A 19,989-nucleotide genomic window follows, 5' to 3' on the forward strand; every position below is an offset into this window, starting at 1 on the left:
AAAACATACTTAGAGCAAAATCTCTATCGCGACACCCCCCTCCCCTCCCCCTACTGTCTTCCCGACCATGTTCAAGTGCGAAAAAATGTAGGGTCTTTAACTTCAGATTTGTGAAGTATCTAAAAGTGTTTAGGTAGACTATGGTTCTGACGTTTGTTTCGAAGATGTTGCTGAATTCATGTATAAAGGGTTATTTTTGTTTTTCCTACATAAAATAAGTTGCAGCTGCATTTTAATGGATAGATGACATAGGTGGTTTCGGATGTAACTATGTCATTAAGTCTAGGAACATTCTTAAGGGGTGTACACACGGTGAGATTTTTGCAGGAGATTTTGACTATATAGTCAAAATCTCCTAGAAGGTTAGCCAATAGCTACCATTTTTTTCTCCTGCTTAGTCAATATGATCTAGTAGAGATTGCTTAGCATAGATTGACTGTGCAGGCAAGGCAATTTTGACTCTACCATAGACTAACATTACTAAATCGCTTAGTCAAAATATCCAGTGCATCTAGCCAAAATCTCTTGTGCATCTATTCAAAATATTTAGATCAATATGTCTGCAGCAGATACAATGATTGCCTTTTTTGGTCGCTCAAAATTTGTGTATGCGAAGGCATAATATTTCTTGGGGCCTTTAATTTGCTGGGCGCCAGGATACTTTTCAAATTTTAGGCTTTTTTAAACATGACGTTCAGTTTATTATGTAGATGAGGCCTAATATTGGATCCTTAATTAGGAAGTGCCAATGATCATCCAGACATTTTTTATTGTGTGGTTTTATTGGTTGAAGTGAGTTATATAAGTTCAGAGGTCTCCATATGAATTTGCAGGTTGGGTCTTTGTTTCTTCTAGTACAGTGGTTCCCAACCTTTTTTCTCTCCCGTACCCCTTGATTAGGCTTTTCATTGAAGAGTACCCCCTCCTCTCAATTTGAAATATAGACAGTACTTACAAGTGGAGAGGAAGTGAGCGGTATGCCTATCCTTATGCATATCCTTATATTAAGGAGTAATGGACAGGAATCGTGCCCTTCCATGTCTGGTCCCTGGCAGCGGCATTAATCCCTACAGGTGTTTGTGGGAACCCTGGAGACAATACATAAAGTATTGTCTCCAGGGTTCCCACTAACACCTGTAGGATTAATGCCGCTGCTTCCTCCACCTGTGTCAGCGCAGGGCAGATGATTGCTGATGTCTAAGGGCAGCATGGGAAGCTCCCCGTGGATTGCTGGTCAGGCACCAGGAGACACTGATGACACTGAAGACAGGACCGTAAGTGACAAAACATGGTTCTTCTCGTGGCAATGGGTCTTCTGCCATCAAAATACTTTTTTCATCTTCCGCCATTACCAATATTACTTTCAAGTACCCCCAACTGGTATGCAGAGTACCCACAGGGGTACTAGTACCCCAGGTTGGGAACCACTGTTCTAGTAGAAAGTCTCTCTTTTGCTGATGCTGGTCTTCGATCAAACAGAATTTTTTTTCTCTAGTTATATCCCCTAACCCAAAATATGCTAGCTATAATGTAGTATGGTTTCCAATAAGTATAGTTATCGCTACAATATTTCTTATGCGTAAAAACTGTTTATAAGAGACAGAGTTTTTCTATTGTGGAAGATGACCATTGTAGGCTGGAATATAACTACTGGTATCAGTTGGTTTGAAAAAAGTTTTGGTACAAATAAGATTGCCTGTATTAACCCTTTGGGTGCCAAGTAAATTTGTCAAAATAGGTGTAAAAATTGGCAAGCAAACTTTTTTATTCATCATAATGACATGTAATGTTACTTTTTATAAGAAATATCTATTTTTTTTACAAAACATTTTTTATTTTAATTTATATAACAAATGTGAGCGACACAGGCATTTTTTGCAGAAATTTTGAACATGTCTCAGAGATGTTGGTACTCAAAGGGTTAATAGAATCTGTCCCAGACAAAAATTAAGTTGTCAATATAACATTTGTAGTAAATAATGGAAAATTTGAAACCTTCGGAATATACATTTTTCTTTCTCCCAGCTTTCCATATAAGGGTTAGCATACAATGGGGCAAATTTGGTCCCCATCACAGTTCCACATTTTTGCAGAAAGAAATCCCCATTAATTTCAAAATTATTTTTATGTAAAACTTATGCCATCTAGGTATGAGATGTTGACATATTTTAGCACATTCTCAATTGCCATTAGGCCTTTTTTTCATGAGGGATGCAAGTGTAAAGTCATCTGACATCTATAGTTAACCACCTGCATAATGGTGACCAATTGAGGTCAAAAAGATCTCTAAGAAAATCTGTATACTCCTTTAAAGAAGACCTTTTTGACATCATTTGGTCACCATCATACAGGTGGTTAACTGTAGATGTCAAATGACTTTACACTTGCATCCCTCATGAAAAAGGCTTAATGGCAATTGAGAATTTACTAAAATATGTCAAGATATCAGACCTAGATTCTTAATTTCTTCTGCATGGCATAAGTTTTATTTTACACAGTAATTATTTTGAATTTAATGGGGATGTCTTTTTTGCACAAATGTGGAACTGCGATGGGGACCAAATTTGCTCCATCATATGCCAACATCTATATTGAAAGCTGGGAGAAAGGAATGAGATTCAATCAAATTCTTTCAATTTGAATTTAATGTAAAACACACAACAGAATTTGACAATCTCTGGATCAGGGGTGGCCAAACTGGTCCTCGAGATCTACCAACGGTCCATGTTTTCCAGATCACCTAGCTGGTACACAGCTGTAGTCAATACTATCGGTCACATTTTCAAACCTGCTTCATTCATTCCTACTATAGATCGACAGGTTGCCTGGAAAACAGGCACCGTTGGTAGATCTTGAGGACAGATTTGGCTACCCCTGCTCTAGAACATACTGTAATACTGCGGAGAATCTGATTTGTAACAAAACTTTTTCAAACCAACTAATACCAATAGGTATATTCCAGCCAACAGCTTTCATCTTCCACAGTGGAAAAAGTCTCCCTCTTAAACCGTTTTTACGCATGAGAAAAAACACGGCAAAAACGTTACTTATTGAAAACAATGCTCCATTTTGGCTCATAGATTTTTGGATAGGGGGAAGAGAGAATCCCTACTAGAAGAAAAAAAGACCAAACCTGCAAATTCATATGGAGACCTCAGACCTTTTATAACTCACTTCAACCAAGAACACCACAAAATAAAAAAAGAGGTCTGAAGAATCAGTGGCACTTCCTACTTGAGGATCCAATATTAAGCCCCATCTACATAATAAACTGAACGTTATCTTTAAGAAAAATAAAAGTACCCAGCAAATTAAAGACCCCAAGAAATATTATGCCTTCGTGTATACATTTTTTGAGAGACTGAAAAGGCGTTTATCCATGCAATTGTTGTGTCTGCTGCAGACATATTGATCTAAATATTTACAAATACATTTATGACCGGTTTATGAATGTTCCTCGACTTAATGACAGATGACATACTGTAAGTGGTTTTGCATGTAACTATTAAAATGCAGCTGCAAATTATTTAATGTAGGGAAAAAAAAACAACCCCTTTAAAACGTGAATTCAGGAACATCTTCAAAACATAAACTTCAGAACCATAGTGTATCTAAACACTTTCAGAAATTTCACAAATCTGTAGTTATAGACCTTATGTTTTTTGGCCTTTGAACATGTTAAGGAAAACAGTCAGGGGGAGAGTCTATGGCTGTTATATCATTTTTTAGCTTCTGATGCATTAAGATTACATTTGATATAGTGGAACATAATTTAATGTCCATAAACAATAAAATATAGTAGTCCTGCACCTCTGATGCACACTTCTGCCAGGTGGTGGAATGCATGACGGAAGTAATAAATGTTGGCAACTTCTGCCTTTGTGCGTACAGGCTGTTGGTTTATCATGCGCACTTCCAGCTGCGGTGGAACACAGGCCAGAAGTAGCGGTCGTCAGGGACAGCCTCTAATCCCCCCATAGTCTGGCTAAAGATGGTGACACGCACTTCCAGCTGCAGTGGAACGCAAGGCAGAGGTAATGGCCGCCACAGCACAAATTACCTTTCTGGGCGATTTATTAAAGTGTAACTTAATTAACTGCAATTTGCACACTTTCAAACATGGTACAGGTTGAGTATCCCTTATCCAAAATGCTGGGGACCAGAAGAATTTTGGATAACGGATTATTCTGTATTTTGGATTATTATTATATTTGAAGGAGGTATCTTGCATTTATTTTGTATAAACACATGAAATACACATTTCACATATTTATATAAACATATTTTATTTGTACATAAAACAAGGTTTTAAAACATGAAACAAAATTTGTGTACAATATCAGACACTGAATTTGAATGCCAAGCAATCACGTACTTGCACATATTTAGTGTCAGCTACATGTTATTTCCCCAGTAGTGCCAGTTACAGATGTCCCCAGTAAGTTTTTAACAAAGATTAAAAATAAAAGTACATATTGGAGACTATGGTTTTTGGAATAATTTAGATAACGGATATTTGGATGAGGGATACTCAACTTGCATTCTTAAGTCTTAATTTAATAGTAATTGCCTCCCATTGATTCTGTTGCATTTGACTATTGTTACACCCTTTATCCTCACACCAATGCTAGCGCCATGCATTTTGGCTCATTACGTCAATTTAGGTTTTAATCATTGACTATAGAGTCCACCAATTCCCAATTATGTCATATTCTTTACCAAAACGATTTGCTTTGTGCGCCAGAATATGTGGACAATTATACCGGTGATTAACTGTGGCTTTTATTATATAAATGATCAACCTATTAGAACAAGAGAGGAAGTGATGTCATAGTCCCTCCCATTATAGGTGCTAGTGTGTTTTATGCACCACTTTGCAAACAGCTCTGCTGATCACTGCTGCATTGAGGTCTGATATTGTTCTGACAACAGCCCTCTTACTCCCCCATCTAATTATTGTTTCTTATGTATTGATGTGTTATTGGTTTCAATGATCTACTGGCTAAGAGCTACATCTGAAATCAATTTATATTTTTATATAAATAATTTAGGCTGTGATCCCTTGACCTTATAAGAGGTCACATTAATTAGGTATGTATTTGTATACCTTTACTATCAGTTCACCATTCACATTATAACAACCACTTACTTAATATTTTAACTAATTGGTTGAGCATTTTTCTGGTAATCGCACCATTAATTATTTATTTATATGAATCGTTTAGGCTTTGACCCGCTCACCTTATTTATTTTAAATCAGGTATGTCCCTATACACCATTAATATTGAGCTCACTAATAATGATTTTCAATTTTTTGTTGTTAAAATTCTCCTTTTAAATAACACTACTTGTTCACCTTCACTTCTTCTACCTGTTCCCCATATTATTGGGTATATTTCGTACAACAACATCTTTAAAAAGGTCCCCATGGAAGTCATTTGTTTTTAATATTTTTGAATTAACAGATTATATAAAATGTTAACTGTAAATCGAATCTGTTGTCACAGAAGAACCCCTAAATCCCAATTCTGGTCCTCCCCACATCCTCCCCCTCCGCTACCACTAGGGGTGACCCCCAGTCTCACGTGCCCACAACATTCTGTTCTCTTACCTGTCAGGGTCAGGGGCGAGCTGCTGTTCGACGCGCTCCGGCTGCTCTCCAGACTACTTGGCCGAGGGACTGAAATAAAGAGGATTTTAATGAAATAATAAAAAGTCATAGTCCCTTTGGGGTAGAGTCCCCTTGGACAGACCTGAACCCCAGTTTCCTTGGGGACGACGACGACACAAGCCCCCATAAGTGCTATGTACTAAGAATGAGTGTCTACTTATTCTTAGTACATAGCATTTATGGGGGCTCGTCCCAAAGGTCACAGTCCTGTGGATGTATTGAGCTAGCATGGGCCTATCAGCATGGGTCACCCCATCAGCGATGTTGCCTGGCTTATGCGGGTTACATGGGAGGCTGCGCACAGACTGATTACCCCGAAGTCCTCCAGGGCTGGATCTATTGTCCTGTAGCGGATCAAAGACATTATCCTCAGAGTTGTAACCTAAAGACAGGATGACAGAGAGAACATGCAGAGTGTCATACGTGTTTAACATGAATATGTCCTAGATGTACTAAGCAGTGGAAAGGGATAAAGTGGAGAGAGATAAAGTACTAACCAATCAGCTCTTACCTCATGTCAAACAGCCTGTAACACTGCAGATCGGAGCAGGATTTGCCAGCCCCTTAAACCCGAGCTGTTCACCCTGTGACATTACCCCCCTACACCCCCCCCCCTCCGACACACCACCACCTATGTACCCCCTGTAGAGAGTCTCATACAGGAGTGGGGCAGAGGGTACAGCAGTAACCCACACAGGAACCAGCTGGGTGTAGATCAGGGGCATTCCACAAGCTGCCCTCTAGCAGCTATGGAACTGCCCATCCCAGCATGCCCTGCAATACTTTTACTATTACTGAACGCTAATAGTGCAGCAGTGCATGCTGGAATCTGTAGTTCTACAACAGCTGAAAGCCGCACACCCTGTTGTCTGTTGAAGATATCGAAGCTCACCTTTGGTCCTGTTTGGCTGCGGAGGCCTCAGGCTTGGTGCGGGGGTCAGGTGGATGGCAGAGGTAGAGTAGGCTCTGGACACCGGCTCCATCTTCTGTGAGCGAGCGTTACGCTCCAAGGCTTCCATCTCCTCGCTGCTGCCTCCGTGGTAAGACATTCGGTGCTGCTTGTGGCCAACATCGACCAGGACTAGAAGAGCCAGAGAAGAGAGGAGACTGAGCGGGGTGGATGGGGGAAGCTGCATAGCCCCTGAAGCGGCAGACAGGCACAGCAGTGATTTAGGAGAGGGCATCCTTACTGAACATTCCCACAATGCACTGCGGCTAGGCCTGCCAACCCACACTTCAGGTCGCATAGGCAGCACAAGGGGTGTCCATGTGATAAAAAGACAGGAACTGCAAGCGACACACAATCCACTGCATACCAGGCAGGCTGCGACAGACATGGGGATGGCAAGCACGGGTAGTGGCACAGAGCCCCCTTACAGGTTCGCTGGGGATTATGCGCTCACACCTTTCCTGGATGGGAACCAATGGATCTATGTAACACCGCTTTGGCACCATCGGGTATAATTATACTAGGGGTCACTGACATCACGCACTACAATCGGGAGACTCCAGACCAGGAGGTCTCTCCTCTAGTATAACCTTGGGTAACCTGGGTCTCACCTGTTTTTGGTGATAATGCACAAGTACCGGGCGACCGGTTGCCCACCTCTGCAGCGGAGCCTCAAATCTCATCATTCCTAGGCAGGACCTCGGAAGCTGCAGTGATGCGCACTATAGGACCCAATGGGCCCCTATAGGACATGTACAATGGGCCACCACAACTCAATGTTGGGGTAAAAGAGGGTCACAAGTTACATCATTCCGCTATGTAGCGCCCAGCTGCAGAGCGTTATAGACATTTACACAATCTGCATAGAGAGATTTCATCCAACCCATCGGATCTACAGCTCATCTGCTCACTGGCAGCACGGTGATAGTCTGCGCATCAGACGGATGAGCGCTTGCAGAGACTGAAGCCCAGGTATGGAGGAAGCAAACGCGGACAACAGGGCTGTGAGCGCATCTTGCAGACAAGGAAACAGTGTGCACACATCCGACATGCCGACACAAGACGCATAGGGAATGGAGTATTAATACACAGGAGGCGCAGAGCAAGTTAGAAGGGAAAGCAGAGCCTGGACATGCGGAGCGATTTCTCACGGCGGCACGAAAACAGGGATAATGGTAGTGTCAGGTCATGGAGGAAAGCTAATGCATGCCATAGAGGGGGGAGGTTATAAAGGCTTCTTTACTTTACTCTGGTGAAATGAAGTCCCAAAAATGAAAAATAACTATTTTTAAACCCCGCCAGCTCATATTCCTACACCTGTGGCACACCAAAGCGCATTCCCACAGCTGCAGTGTATAGACATGTATCCCTACACTTACTGCACACTGACAGGTATCCCTACGCCTACTGCACACCGACAGGTATCCCTATGCCTACTGCACACCGACAGGTAGCCCTACACCTGTGGCACACCAATGCTCATTCCCAGACCTACTCTTGCACACAGATATGTATCCCTACACCAACTGCACACAGACACACGTATCCCTACGCCTACTGTATACAGGCACATATCGCTACACCTACTGCACAAAACCTGTATCCCTACACACCAAAGCTTATTCCGACACCTGCAGTGCACTGAAATGTAGCCAAAAGTTTACTCTACACCTATTAATATCCCTGTACCTGCAGTCCACCCATGTGTATTCCTATGCCTGCAGCACACTCATGAGTTCCTATCACTGCAGAACACCACCACTTATCCCTACACCTGTGGCACACACACACACACACACACACACACACATATCCCAACCCTTGCGGCACACCCACACATATCCCTACCCTGGTGGCACCCATCAATGCATCCATAAGCCATCGGCACTTCTTTCAGGTCTGCATTCCTTCTGATATGAAGCTGGAAAGGCACTATAAAGCTGCAGGTATGGGAGACTTCTCTAAGGAAGGTGTTATAGAAACTCACATCCCTCTGCCTTATAGGAATATATTTTTGGGACTTTAGTTCCACTTTCAGTACATATGAAATGACTGGACTGTTCTTGGCCGTTAAAATGAAGGGACACATAACGGGATGAAGCACTGGAGCTGCGGAGCACACCGGAACTTACGCAGCCCGGACAGAGGCCTCTGGAAGCTGTGATTGGGCGAAGGGTCGGGATTATGGGTACAAATCATCAGTCCGTGCAGTGCTTACGTTCCTGGTCAGTACAGATTGTGTATGAGAGCATTTAAAGGTCCGTGAGGTATATAGAATAAGAATGAAGGGTTTTGCGCTCTGGAAGAGAGACAGCGCAGAGAGAGGAATCAGAAGTCCCTGATCTCCGGAAGAGAGACAGAGCCGTTATGAGCAGATGAGATGTCGGAGGATGACCAGAATCGCAGGCGCTCGGAGAAACGTCGCTGGGACGAGACCTTCTTCTCTTGGCTCTTGCTTTTCAAAAATGGAAACTTTTTGCGAGTGGCTGCGAGACAGGCGTTTGACCCAGCGAGACAGGAGAGAAGTGACTGTTACCAGGATGATACAGAGAGAGATACAGACAAACGACTGATGGGATCTGGATGACAGGTCTACTAATGAATGGTCGACATTGACAGAAGGTCAACATGCAATCATTTTTTCTTTTTTTGTACTTTTTCATGATCCGACACCCATTTGTGGGAACAGCCAAGTGGCCTGAAGCACTGAGAGTGAATGTGAACAGGTGTCGACAGACTAAAAAAAAAAACCCTCATGTTGACCTTTTCATTTGTCAATGTCGACCTTTTCACGCATGACGACCGGTTGGCGTTGACCGATTGACTCTCCCCCCTAGCCACAGTCTAACCTATGATCATACCCACGGCTGCTATAAAAAGTAGTACTCAAGCCCAGTACCCACAGAGGGGAGCAGGCGGCCAGGTGGATGCTGGGATGAGATCACTGGGACGCACCTGGAGTTAATAGACATTTAGACTGGTGGTGTACGTCTGTGCATGTGCAGAAGTACGGAGCGTGCACCCACGGCAAACTTTCGGTTCGCCGCCTACATGGCGTGCGGGGGGGGGAGGGGGGGTCCAGTGTCTGGCTGCCCCATTACCATATAGGAATGCCCAGCGTTTCATGGGCGTTCTCATCGTAATGCGTCCGTGACGCGGGGGCAGGCAGCTGACATCACCGGATGTCAGCTGCCTGCCCATATCCGTCCTCGTGTACACGCATATGAAAGTGACTTAAAAGTCACTTTTATATGCGTGTACCTTCCACATCTTTCGATGGTCGGCGACCATTGAAAGATGTGGGAGGTTACCCGCAGCATACAAATGGATGTTTATGCTAAACAGCCATTCGCAGCCTGTGCGGGCGAACCCGCGCTATAAGAGGGGGGTGTGGGTGGGCGGACATTCGCAGGGTGGAGTTTGGTGGATTTGCAAGGCTTGTGAATCAACCAGAATAAACCCCCTTAATCTGTCAATGCTTTCAATACTACAGCAATGACCGGATCTAACACACATTCCGGAACATAGCGCTATCTATATTACATAAACCTCACTGAGCTCCCAGATTGGCGACACCAGCGAGTGGGGATATAGAGGACACATTGGCGCAATTTACCTTTAGTTGTAAACATCTTAGAAGCGTCCTTCTCATCGGACCCTACAGAACAGTTATCTGCCCTTTCGTGTTGCACTCTGAGTGGCCGAGAGCAGGACGGGGACGCAGCACAGTCCATGCGGTCAGTGGCCGGGATCACCACATCCCCGGATGACTTTGGTCTCTCCCTGGAGCTGTCTTTCCTGGGTTTGATGAGCTTAGCGAGAGCTCTGGCACCGGACCAGTGATTCTTTCTGTGGACACAAAAACCCAACAGGAAAATCCTATAAATAAGAGCCTGGACATCACCGGACACTACGCTGCTAACTGTCGCGTATAATCTACCATCTCTCACGGGCGTATAATCTACCGTCCGAGTGTATAATGATTTACATAAATTACTATAAACCAGAAAAACAAATAACTTTGTGAATTCCTTTCTAGTTACTCTCAATGAAACCACAGTGACAACAACCCTTATGCAACCAGTTGATGGAGCTCCTCCCTCTTATTTGCATGAAAAGCCGCTGGCATTACTGGCAAAGCAGAGGGAGGCGACAGATACGTTTACGACTCAGGCAGCAAACCGGAGGCGGCGCAACATCAATTTAGATTGTTATTCTGATTTAGCTGGAACCTGTAAACCAATCACACACAGAACGGGGTGCAGACGGCCCAAAAATAGCACCAACCTTTTTGGAGCAGGGTCATAAAATTTATATTGGTCCATTATCTTTTCTTCTAGTTTCTCCTTTTGTCGTCTTAAGTCATTTAATTTATCTCTATGAGGAGAGAATGAGACGCTGGTTACACAGAGAAACAAGCAGCGGCAATCTGCGGCCTTCTCAGACCGCTGGGTGACCCTAGGAAAACCTACATGTACTGTTTCTGCTCCTCGTGGTAATGCTCTTTGCTCTCCATGCTTTGCTCCAGCAGCATCTGGTTCTGCTGACTCAGCATCTGGATTTGGCTGAGCAGATGGTGGTTCTCCTCCTCCAGGTTACTCTTCAGCCGCGTCAGAAGCTGCAGGAAACAAGCCGCAGGTTACCCCTAACATACAGAGAACACACAGCTGCCCCCTAGTGGTAAGGACTGTGCATTAGAGGTGGGGTCAGAGTATAAATGCAGACGTGACTTCTAATAGCTGAAGGCAGCAGGAAATGCATTATACTGGTACAATAAGCCCTGAATGGGCCGTTCTCAACCAACAACTTCAACCCCTGGGTATAGTCCAATGGGAGAAGTATCTGTTACTGTTTGAGCACATGACTCCACACTATTATATTATAATGCTCCGACTTAGTCCGCGATAATGGGGAAGGTGCATCGTGTCCGCTCACCCTACCTCACAGTGGTTGTCCAGTTTGGTGAGAGATATGTCCATTGTCTGATGCTGGTCCTTCAGCTCATCGAATCGTGCCTGCCATCGGTTCAGCTCCATCTGCGCGGTGTTCAGCGAGCCCTTCATCTCCTTGGTGTGCTTGTGCAGAGCGTTGTACTCTCCCTCTAGCTCACCATGCAGGAACTTCAACCTGCAGCATACACGCGTGCAACATTACATTTAGGACCAACACAGAAAATATAAACAAAGTTTCCACGCTTATGGGAACCAATCAGATACTGGATAATGCAACAGCTTGCAATTTGCAGGAGCATATGTCCCACTACTATAAGACATTATAGTATAAGACATTATAGTATAAGACACACTATAAGACATTATGTGCAACATCAGCCTGCTCATTTTGACACGACATCTGTGTTGGCAACCACCACTGACCTCTCCAGCTCGCTTTGCAGTCTCTCGTTCTCACTTGTGGCAATGACATTTTTCCTCTTTTCCTGCTGTAGAACCTCGTGCTCGTTTGTTATTATCTTGTCCCGTTCCTCCAGCTCCGCCTTGTAGCGCATCAAGTTGTTGTAGCTGCAACAGAGCAATAATAAGTTACCAATATTCTACTTACTGGGAGAGTGAAAAAACATAATTTACACCAGAAATCTTCCGAAAGCTGGAATGTTTGTTTCTTACCATTTAAAAAAGTATACATATTATATACTAGGGATCCTGCTCAAAGCAAATGCTTCGAAAGCTAGTAGCAGTCTTTTAACTTGCATAAACACACACACACACACACACACACACATACATACATACACATACATACTATCCAGTCATTAGAAGCCAATGATGACATCATTGAGAGTCACTAGGACCCAATGGCAACACTGAGTGCATGTCCTATCTAGTCACTAGGTGCCAGTTACATCACTGAGAGCGCGACCTATCCAGTCACTAGGAGCCAGTGACATCACAGAGTGTGGCCTATCCAGTCACTAGGAGCCAGTGGCATCACTGAGAGCGCATCCTATCCAGTCACTAGGAGCCAGTTGCATCACTGAGAGCGCAGCCTATCCAGTCACTAGGAGCCAGTGGCATCACTGAGAGCGCAGCCTATCCAGTCACTAGGAGCCAGTGATATCACAGAGAGTGTGGCCTCTCCAGTCACTAGGTCCCAGAGAAACTGCCACTTTTGTTCGTCGGGAGGCTTGCCACCTAGCAACAGCTGGTGGGTTATGGTGTAAGCCTCCCGACATACGCTGGAATGGTATAGTGAAATAAAATTTTCACTTACCTTACCACAGCCAGGGGAGTAGGGAGCTTAGCTGCTGATGCATGACATGTGCACAGGCAGTGCACATATACTGCAGGTCATGCAGGTGCACTCTAGTCACATGCACCTGCTGTATATAAGGCTAAGCTCCGCCCCCTGAGGTCAGATTTTACCTCAGCGCTGAAGGAAGGAGGAAGCTGTGTCTGCTACAGACAGACTAATAAAATCCCCATCCTTCAGCAAAACAAACGGCCCTCCAAACATTACATGGCTGTGGCTGCTTATACCTCCTCTTCCTCACAGAATGAGGTATTATTTAAGAGGAGAAAGTTATTTAACCCTGTCAGGTCGGAAGACAGCAGGGAAGTTTCTGTGGAGAAAGGAGAGCCCAGTCAGGCAGAGTTTCTTCAAGAGATGCCTGTTCAGGCAATAACATCTCTTTACCAGGTATTGCCTGCAGTAGGAATACCTGAGAGGTCTGTAAAAGGAGAAAGGAGAGCCCAGACAGGCAGAGTCTCCTCCTGCCCTTGCCTATTCTCACAGTGTTGTGGAAAGGCACAAAAATAAACAAACAACAGTACATGTTTCTTCAAGAGATGCCTGTTCAGGCAATAACATCTCTTTACCAGGTATTGCCTGCAGTAGGAATACCTGAGAGGTCTGTAACAGACCACCCTCTCTTGCCCATGGCCAGCACATTTTCCTGCCTGTCACTGGCAGTATGCTCAACAACAAGCTCATAACAGGGACTAGTGCTCAGAAAAGGGACTAGTCACCACAGTACACAGTCCCCAGCTAACTCACAGGGAGTGGCTTGGGAGTTGGAGGATGTAACAAGATCCAGTGAATCCTCTCACAGGGGTGAATATAGTGATTTGCAAATGACCTGAGTGGCATTGGCAAGTGAAATGCCTCATTTATGCTATACAAAGCACACTCTGCCCTGAACAAGTTCTTGAGGTGTAGTAATTCACCCAGCTGGCTTTTGCAGCCCCTCATTAAGGAGGACAGATTGTTCTCTGTAACACCTGGGCATTCCTGAAATCCCTGCCCTTTTTACCCTAGAGATTGACTCTGCTTTCTCAGCACAAGTGGGGGGAAAAGTGCTGCAAAATAAAAATAAATAAAGTTCATAGTAGAGATGTGCACCGGACACTTTTTCGCGTTTTGGGTTTTGGGTTTTGGGTTCTGATTACCTTCAGGTTTTGGGTTCTAATGGGTTTTGCCAAAACACCCCCTAAAGGTTTTGGGTTTTGGGTTCTGATTTTTTTGAAAAAAGCATAAAAATGGTTAACATTGCATAATTTAGGTGTTTTTTTGCTCCTATGCTATTATTAACCCCATCAGCTTTCTTCTCCACTCATTTACAGTCTATTCTGAAGACCTCACACCTCACAATATTGTTTTTAGGCCAAAATGTTGCACCGAGGTAGCTGGATGACTATGATAAGCAAGACAAATGGGCGGCACAAACACGTGGCCCATCTAGGAGTGGCACTGCAGTGGCAGATAGAAAAACTAGGCCCCAAAGAGCACATTATTCAAAAGAAAAAAAGAGGTGCAAGATGGAATTGTCCAAGGGCCCTCCCACCCAAACTAGGCCCCAAAGAGCACATCATTCAAAAGACAAAAAAGAGGTGCAAGATGGAATTGTCCTACGGCACTCCCACCCAAACTAGGCCCCAAAGAGCACATTATTCAAAAGACAAAAAAGAGGTGCAAGATGGAAGTGTCCAAGGGCACTCCCACCCAAACTAGGCCCCAAAGAGCACATTATTCAAAAGACAAAAAAGAGGTGCAAGATGGAAGTGTCCAAGGGCACTCCCACCCAAACTAGGCCCCAAAGAGCACATTATTCAAAAGACAAAAAAGAGGTGCAAGATGGAATTGTCCTACGGCACTCCCACCCAAACTAGGCCCCAAAGAGCACATTATTCAAAAGATAAAAAAGAGGTGCAAGATGGAAGTGTCCAAGGGCACTCCCACCCAAACTAGGCCCCAAAGAGCACATTATTCAAAAGACAAAAAAGAGGTGCAAGATGGAATTGTCCTACGGCACTCCCACCCAAACTAGGCCCCAAAGAGCACATTATTCAAAAGACAAAAAAGAGGTGCAAGATGGAATTGTCCTACGGCACTCCCACCCAAACTAGGCCCCAAAGAGCACATTATTCAAAAGACAAAAAAGAGGTGCAAGATGGAAGTGTCCAAGGGCACTCCCACCCAAACTAGGCCCCAAAGAGCACATTATTCAAAAGACAAAAAAGAGGTGCAAGATGGAATTGTCCTACGGCACTCCCACCCAAACTAGGCCCCAAAGAGCACATTATTCAAAAGACAAAAAAGAGGTGCAAGATGGAATTGTCCTTGGGCCCTCCCACCCACCCTTATGTTGTATAAACAGGACACGCACACTTTAACAAACCAATCATTTCAGCCACAGGGTCTGCCACACGACTGTGGCTGAAATGATTGGTTCGTTTGGGCCCCCACATCACAAGCTGCCATTTAATATGTCCCTGCACAAACTGGCTCTACAGAGGCAAAAGGTCGTCCTCATCCTCATCCAGCGATTCCTCACCACCATCAGTATCTTGTTCTTCCTCACCCTCACAGAGTATTAATTCGTCCCCGCTGGAATCCACCACCACAGGTTCCTGTGTACTTTGTGGACGCTGGTCTTTCTCGTAGAATTGATAATTCATTTTTATGAACATCATCTTCTCCACATTTTTTGGAAGCAACCTCCTACGCTTATTGCTGACAAGGTTCCCAGCTGCACTAAAAACTCTTTCGGAGTACACACTGGAGGAAGGGCAACTGAGGTAATATAGAGCCAGTTTGTACAGGGGCTTCCAAATTTCCTTTTTTTTCTGCCAGTACTGGTAAGGACTCTCTGACATGCCTACTTGGGTGCTGTCACCCATATAATCCTCCACCATTCTGTCAATGGTGATAGCATCATAGGCAGTGGAAGTAGACATGTCAGAAATTGTTGGAAGGTCCTTCAGCCCAGACCAAATGTCCAAACTTGGTCCTTTATCACCACCAGCGGGGGGTTTAGGAAATCGCAGTTGTTTCCTTGCAGAACCAGTTGCTGGAGAAAATGAAGGAGAAGGTGCTGCTGAGTCACTTTCCACTTCAGAAGATGACAGTTTTCTAACCAGCAGTTCTTTGCACTTCTGCAGGCTTGTGTCCGCCGGAAAGAGTGACACCACGTAGGCTTTAAACCGAGGATCGAGCACGGTGGCCAAAATGTACTCCTCTGATTTCAAAATTTGTACCACCCTCGAATCCTGGCAAAGCGTATGAAGGACTTCATCCACAAGTCCCACATGCTTAGAGGACTCGCTCCGTCTCAGCTCCTCCTTCACTTTCTCCAACTGTTTCTGCAAAAGCCTGATGAGGGGAATGACCTGACTCAAGCTGGCAGTGTCTGAACTGACTTCACGTGTGGCAAGTTCGAAGGGTTGGAGAATCTTGCACAACACTGAAATCATTCTCCACTGTGCTTGAGTCAGGTGCATACCCCCTCCTTTGCCTATGTCATAGGTGGATGTATAGGCTTGAATGGCCCTTTGCTGCTCCTCCATCCTCTGAAGCATATAGAGGGTTGAGTTCCACCGCGTTACGACCTCTTGCTTCAGCTGATGGAGGGGCAGGTTCAACAGTGTTTGCTGCCGCTCCAGTCTTTGGCATGCAGCCGCCGAATGACGAAAGTGGCCACAAATTTTTCGGGCCACCGAAAGAGTCCCCTGCACAGCTCTGTTGTCTCTTAGAAAACTCTGGACCACCAAATTTATCGTGTGAGCAAAACAGGGCACATGCTGGAATTTGCCCTGCTTTAATGCCCGCACGATATTGCAGGCATTGTCTGACACCACAAATCCCCAGGAGAGTCTAAGAGGGGTAAGCCATTGCCCAATGATTACCCTCAGTTTCTGTAAGAGGTTATCGGCGGTGTGCCTCTTACGGAAAGCGGTTACACACAACGTAGCCTGCCTAGGAAGGAGCTGGCATTTCCCAGGTCCTACTACTGGTGCTGCTGCTGTTGTTGCTGCTGGACAAGGTGATTCATCTACCCAGTGGGCTGTCACGGTCATGTAATCCCTAGTCTGCCCTTTTCCACTTGTCCACATGTCCGTTGTTAAGTGGACAGTGGGTATGACCGCATTTTTCAGGGCACTGAGAACACTTTTATGCACTTTACTGTACAGCTTCGGTATCGCCTGTCTAGCGAAGTGGAATCTTGACGGTATTTTGTAACGGGGACACACTAAGTCCATCAATCGTCTAAATCCTACTCCAGCAGTTATGGACACCGGAAGCACATCTAATACAATCAGATCTGCTAAGGCCTCAGTTACCCGCTTTGCCATTGGATGACTGCTGTCATACTTCATCTTCATGGCAAAGGACTGTTGGACAGTCAATTGCTTAGTGAAATAAGTGTTCCGACTTCCCCTCCGGGATGATGAATGACTCCCAGCAGCAACAGCAGCAGCGGCAGCAGTAGGAGGCGTAGCAATGCAGGATCCTCCAGAAGAATCCCGGATAGGAGAGGAGTCAGTCAGGCAAGTAACATGGCCTATAGGACTACTCCCAATCCTCATTGAGGAAGAAATTGACGAGGAGGGACTTTGCGGTGTAGTTGGGCACGTGGACACAACAGGACAAAGGGATTTAGTTGTCCCTGGACTGTGTACATTCTTAGCCACAGTTTCTGAACTAAACAGCAACTTATGAACGCTCTTCAAGTGACGTAGAAGGGAGGATGTCCCTAGGTGGGAAACGTCCTTACCCCTGCTTATTTGAGCTTTGCATAAGCTACATATGGCAAAACAATTGTTGGACGGTTTGGGATAAAAATAATTCCAGACCGAAGAGGTGGATTTATTGGTCTTCTGTCCAGGCATGGTGATGCCCTTTGGGATCTCACGGACAACAACTGTCTTGCCCGGTGCCTCATTTAAGCAAACCGCATCAGCATCGTCCTCCTCGTCAATTTCTCCCTCAGCACCAGCTTCATCAATATCCTCCTCCTGGTGTACAACACTGACACCTTCATTATCGACATCTGCAACTGCACTGTCTGTGATCCTTCCAGCACATGCAGAGGGTGTGCTGCGAATGCTGAAAGGAGCATCCTCTTCCCGTACAGTGATGGGAAGGTCAGGCATCGCAACCACCAACACCCTTGGACTCTCCACTGGGATTTGTGATACCATGTCTTCTTTGGAAGGCAGAGTTGTTTGCTGGATTTTTGTTGGTGACACCTTAAATCTCTTAAATTTTAAAGTGGGAGAAGGAGGAGAAGGAGGAGGAGGAGGAGGAGGAGGAGGAGGAGGAGGAGGAGGAGGAGGAGGAGGACTTTGATCATCTTGTGAAGCTGAGCCACTAGTCATGAACATAGGCCATGGCCGTAGCCGTTCCTTGCCACTCCGCGTTGTAAATGGCACACTGGCAACTTTAAGTTTCTCCTCCAATGATTTGCTTTTTCTTTTTAAGGGCCTTTTACTCAACTTTGGCTTTTTGGATTTTACATGCCCTCTACTTTGACACTGGGCATCGGCCTTGGCAGACGACGTCGATGGCATTTCATCGCCTATGTCATGATGACTAGTGGCATCAGCTTCAGAAGCACGACGAAGTGGCTCCTCATCTTTTCCTTTTTTTTTATCCTCCATATTTTGGATATCTAACGGTAGGCAGCGGTGTCAGCAAACTGGATACCGAGATATCAGCTGGTTGTTGTCACTATCCAGTGACAACAGCAGCAAGATACAAAAGTGGATATATATCAGTAACACAACAAGTGGCGTCAGCAAACCAGAGTTATGTACTGCGATATCTAACGGTAGGCAGCGGTGGCAGCAAACTGGATACCGAGATATCAGCTGGTTGTTGTCACTAGCCAGTGACAACAGCAGCAAGATACAATATTTATTTTGTGGATAGTTACACTGGTAGGTAACACAACAGGTGGCGTCAGCAAACCGGAGTTATTTACTGCGATATATGTAACGGCAGCGGTGGCAGCAAACTGGATACCCAGATATCAGCTGGTTGTTGTCACTAGCCAGTGACAACAGCAGCAAGATACAATATTTATTTTGTGGATAGTTACACTGGTAGGTAACACAACAAGTGGCGTCAGCAAACCGGAGTTATTTACTGCGATATATGTAATGGCAGCAGTGGCAGCAAACTGGATACCCAGATATCAGCTGGTTGTTGTCACTAGCCAGTGACAACAGCAGCAAGATACAATATTTATTTTGTGGATAGTTACACTGGTAGGTAACACAACAAGTGGCGTCAGCAAACCGGAGTTATTTACTGCGATATATGTAACGGCAGCGGTGGCAGCAAACTGGATACCCAGATATCAGCTGGTTGTTGTCACTAGCCAGTGACAACAGCAGCAAGATACAATATTTATTTTGTGGATACACTGGTAGGTAACACAACAAGTGGCGTCAGCAAACCGGAGTTATTTACTGCGATATATGTAACGGCAGCAGTGGCAGCAAACTGGATACCCAGATATCAGCTGGTTGTTGTCACTAGCCAGTGACAACAGCAGCAAGATACAAAAGTGGATACACTGGTAGGTAACACAACAAGTGGCGTCAGCAAACCGGAGTTATTTACTGCGATATATGTAACGGCAGCAGTGGCAGCAAACTGGATACCCAGATATCAGCTGGTTGTTGTCACTAGCCAGTGACAACAGCAGCAAGATACAATATTTATTTTGTGGATAGTTACACTGGTAGGTAACACAACAGGTGGCGTCAGCAAACCGGAGTTATTTACTGCGATATATGTAACGGCAGCGGTGGCAGCAAACTGGATACCCAGATATCAGCTGGTTGTTGTCACTAGCCAGTGACAACAGCAGCAAGATACAATATTTATTTTGTGGATAGTTACACTGGTAGGTAACACAACAAGTGGCGTCAGCAAACCGGAGTTATTTACTGCGATATATGTAACGGCAGCAGTGGCAGCAAACTGGATACCCAGATATCAGCTGGTTGTTGTCACTAGCCAGTGACAACAGCAGCAAGATACAATATTTATTTTGTGGATAGTTACACTGGTAGGTAACACAACAAGTGGCGTCAGCAAACCGGAGTTATTTACTGCGATATATGTA

At 44.9% G+C, this 19,989-nt stretch overlaps 1 protein-coding gene across 1 annotated transcript in view; it reads right to left on the reverse strand.

Annotated features, from left to right (window-relative positions):
- Positions 1–19,989, reverse strand: part of CCDC88C (coiled-coil and HOOK domain protein 88C) — an 84,581-nt gene that overhangs the window by 9,596 nt on the left and 54,996 nt on the right. Inside the window, exons 21-28 of the mRNA XM_083166863.1 lie at positions 11,996–12,139; positions 11,561–11,747; positions 11,093–11,238; positions 10,908–10,997; positions 10,237–10,469; positions 6,564–6,752; positions 5,985–6,053; positions 5,612–5,680 (exon numbers count right to left, since the gene is read on the reverse strand). Of these exons, the coding sequence (XP_083022989.1) occupies positions 5,612–5,680; positions 5,985–6,053; positions 6,564–6,752; positions 10,237–10,469; positions 10,908–10,997; positions 11,093–11,238; positions 11,561–11,747; positions 11,996–12,139 (1,127 nt within the window). The remainder of the gene's footprint in view (positions 1–5,611; positions 5,681–5,984; positions 6,054–6,563; positions 6,753–10,236; positions 10,470–10,907; positions 10,998–11,092; positions 11,239–11,560; positions 11,748–11,995; positions 12,140–19,989) is intronic.

The sequence above is a fragment of the Crinia signifera genome, chromosome 12, assembly GCF_055691185.1.
Source record: "Crinia signifera chromosome 12, ASM5569118v1, whole genome shotgun sequence".
Lineage (NCBI taxonomy): Eukaryota > Metazoa > Chordata > Amphibia > Anura > Myobatrachidae > Crinia > Crinia signifera.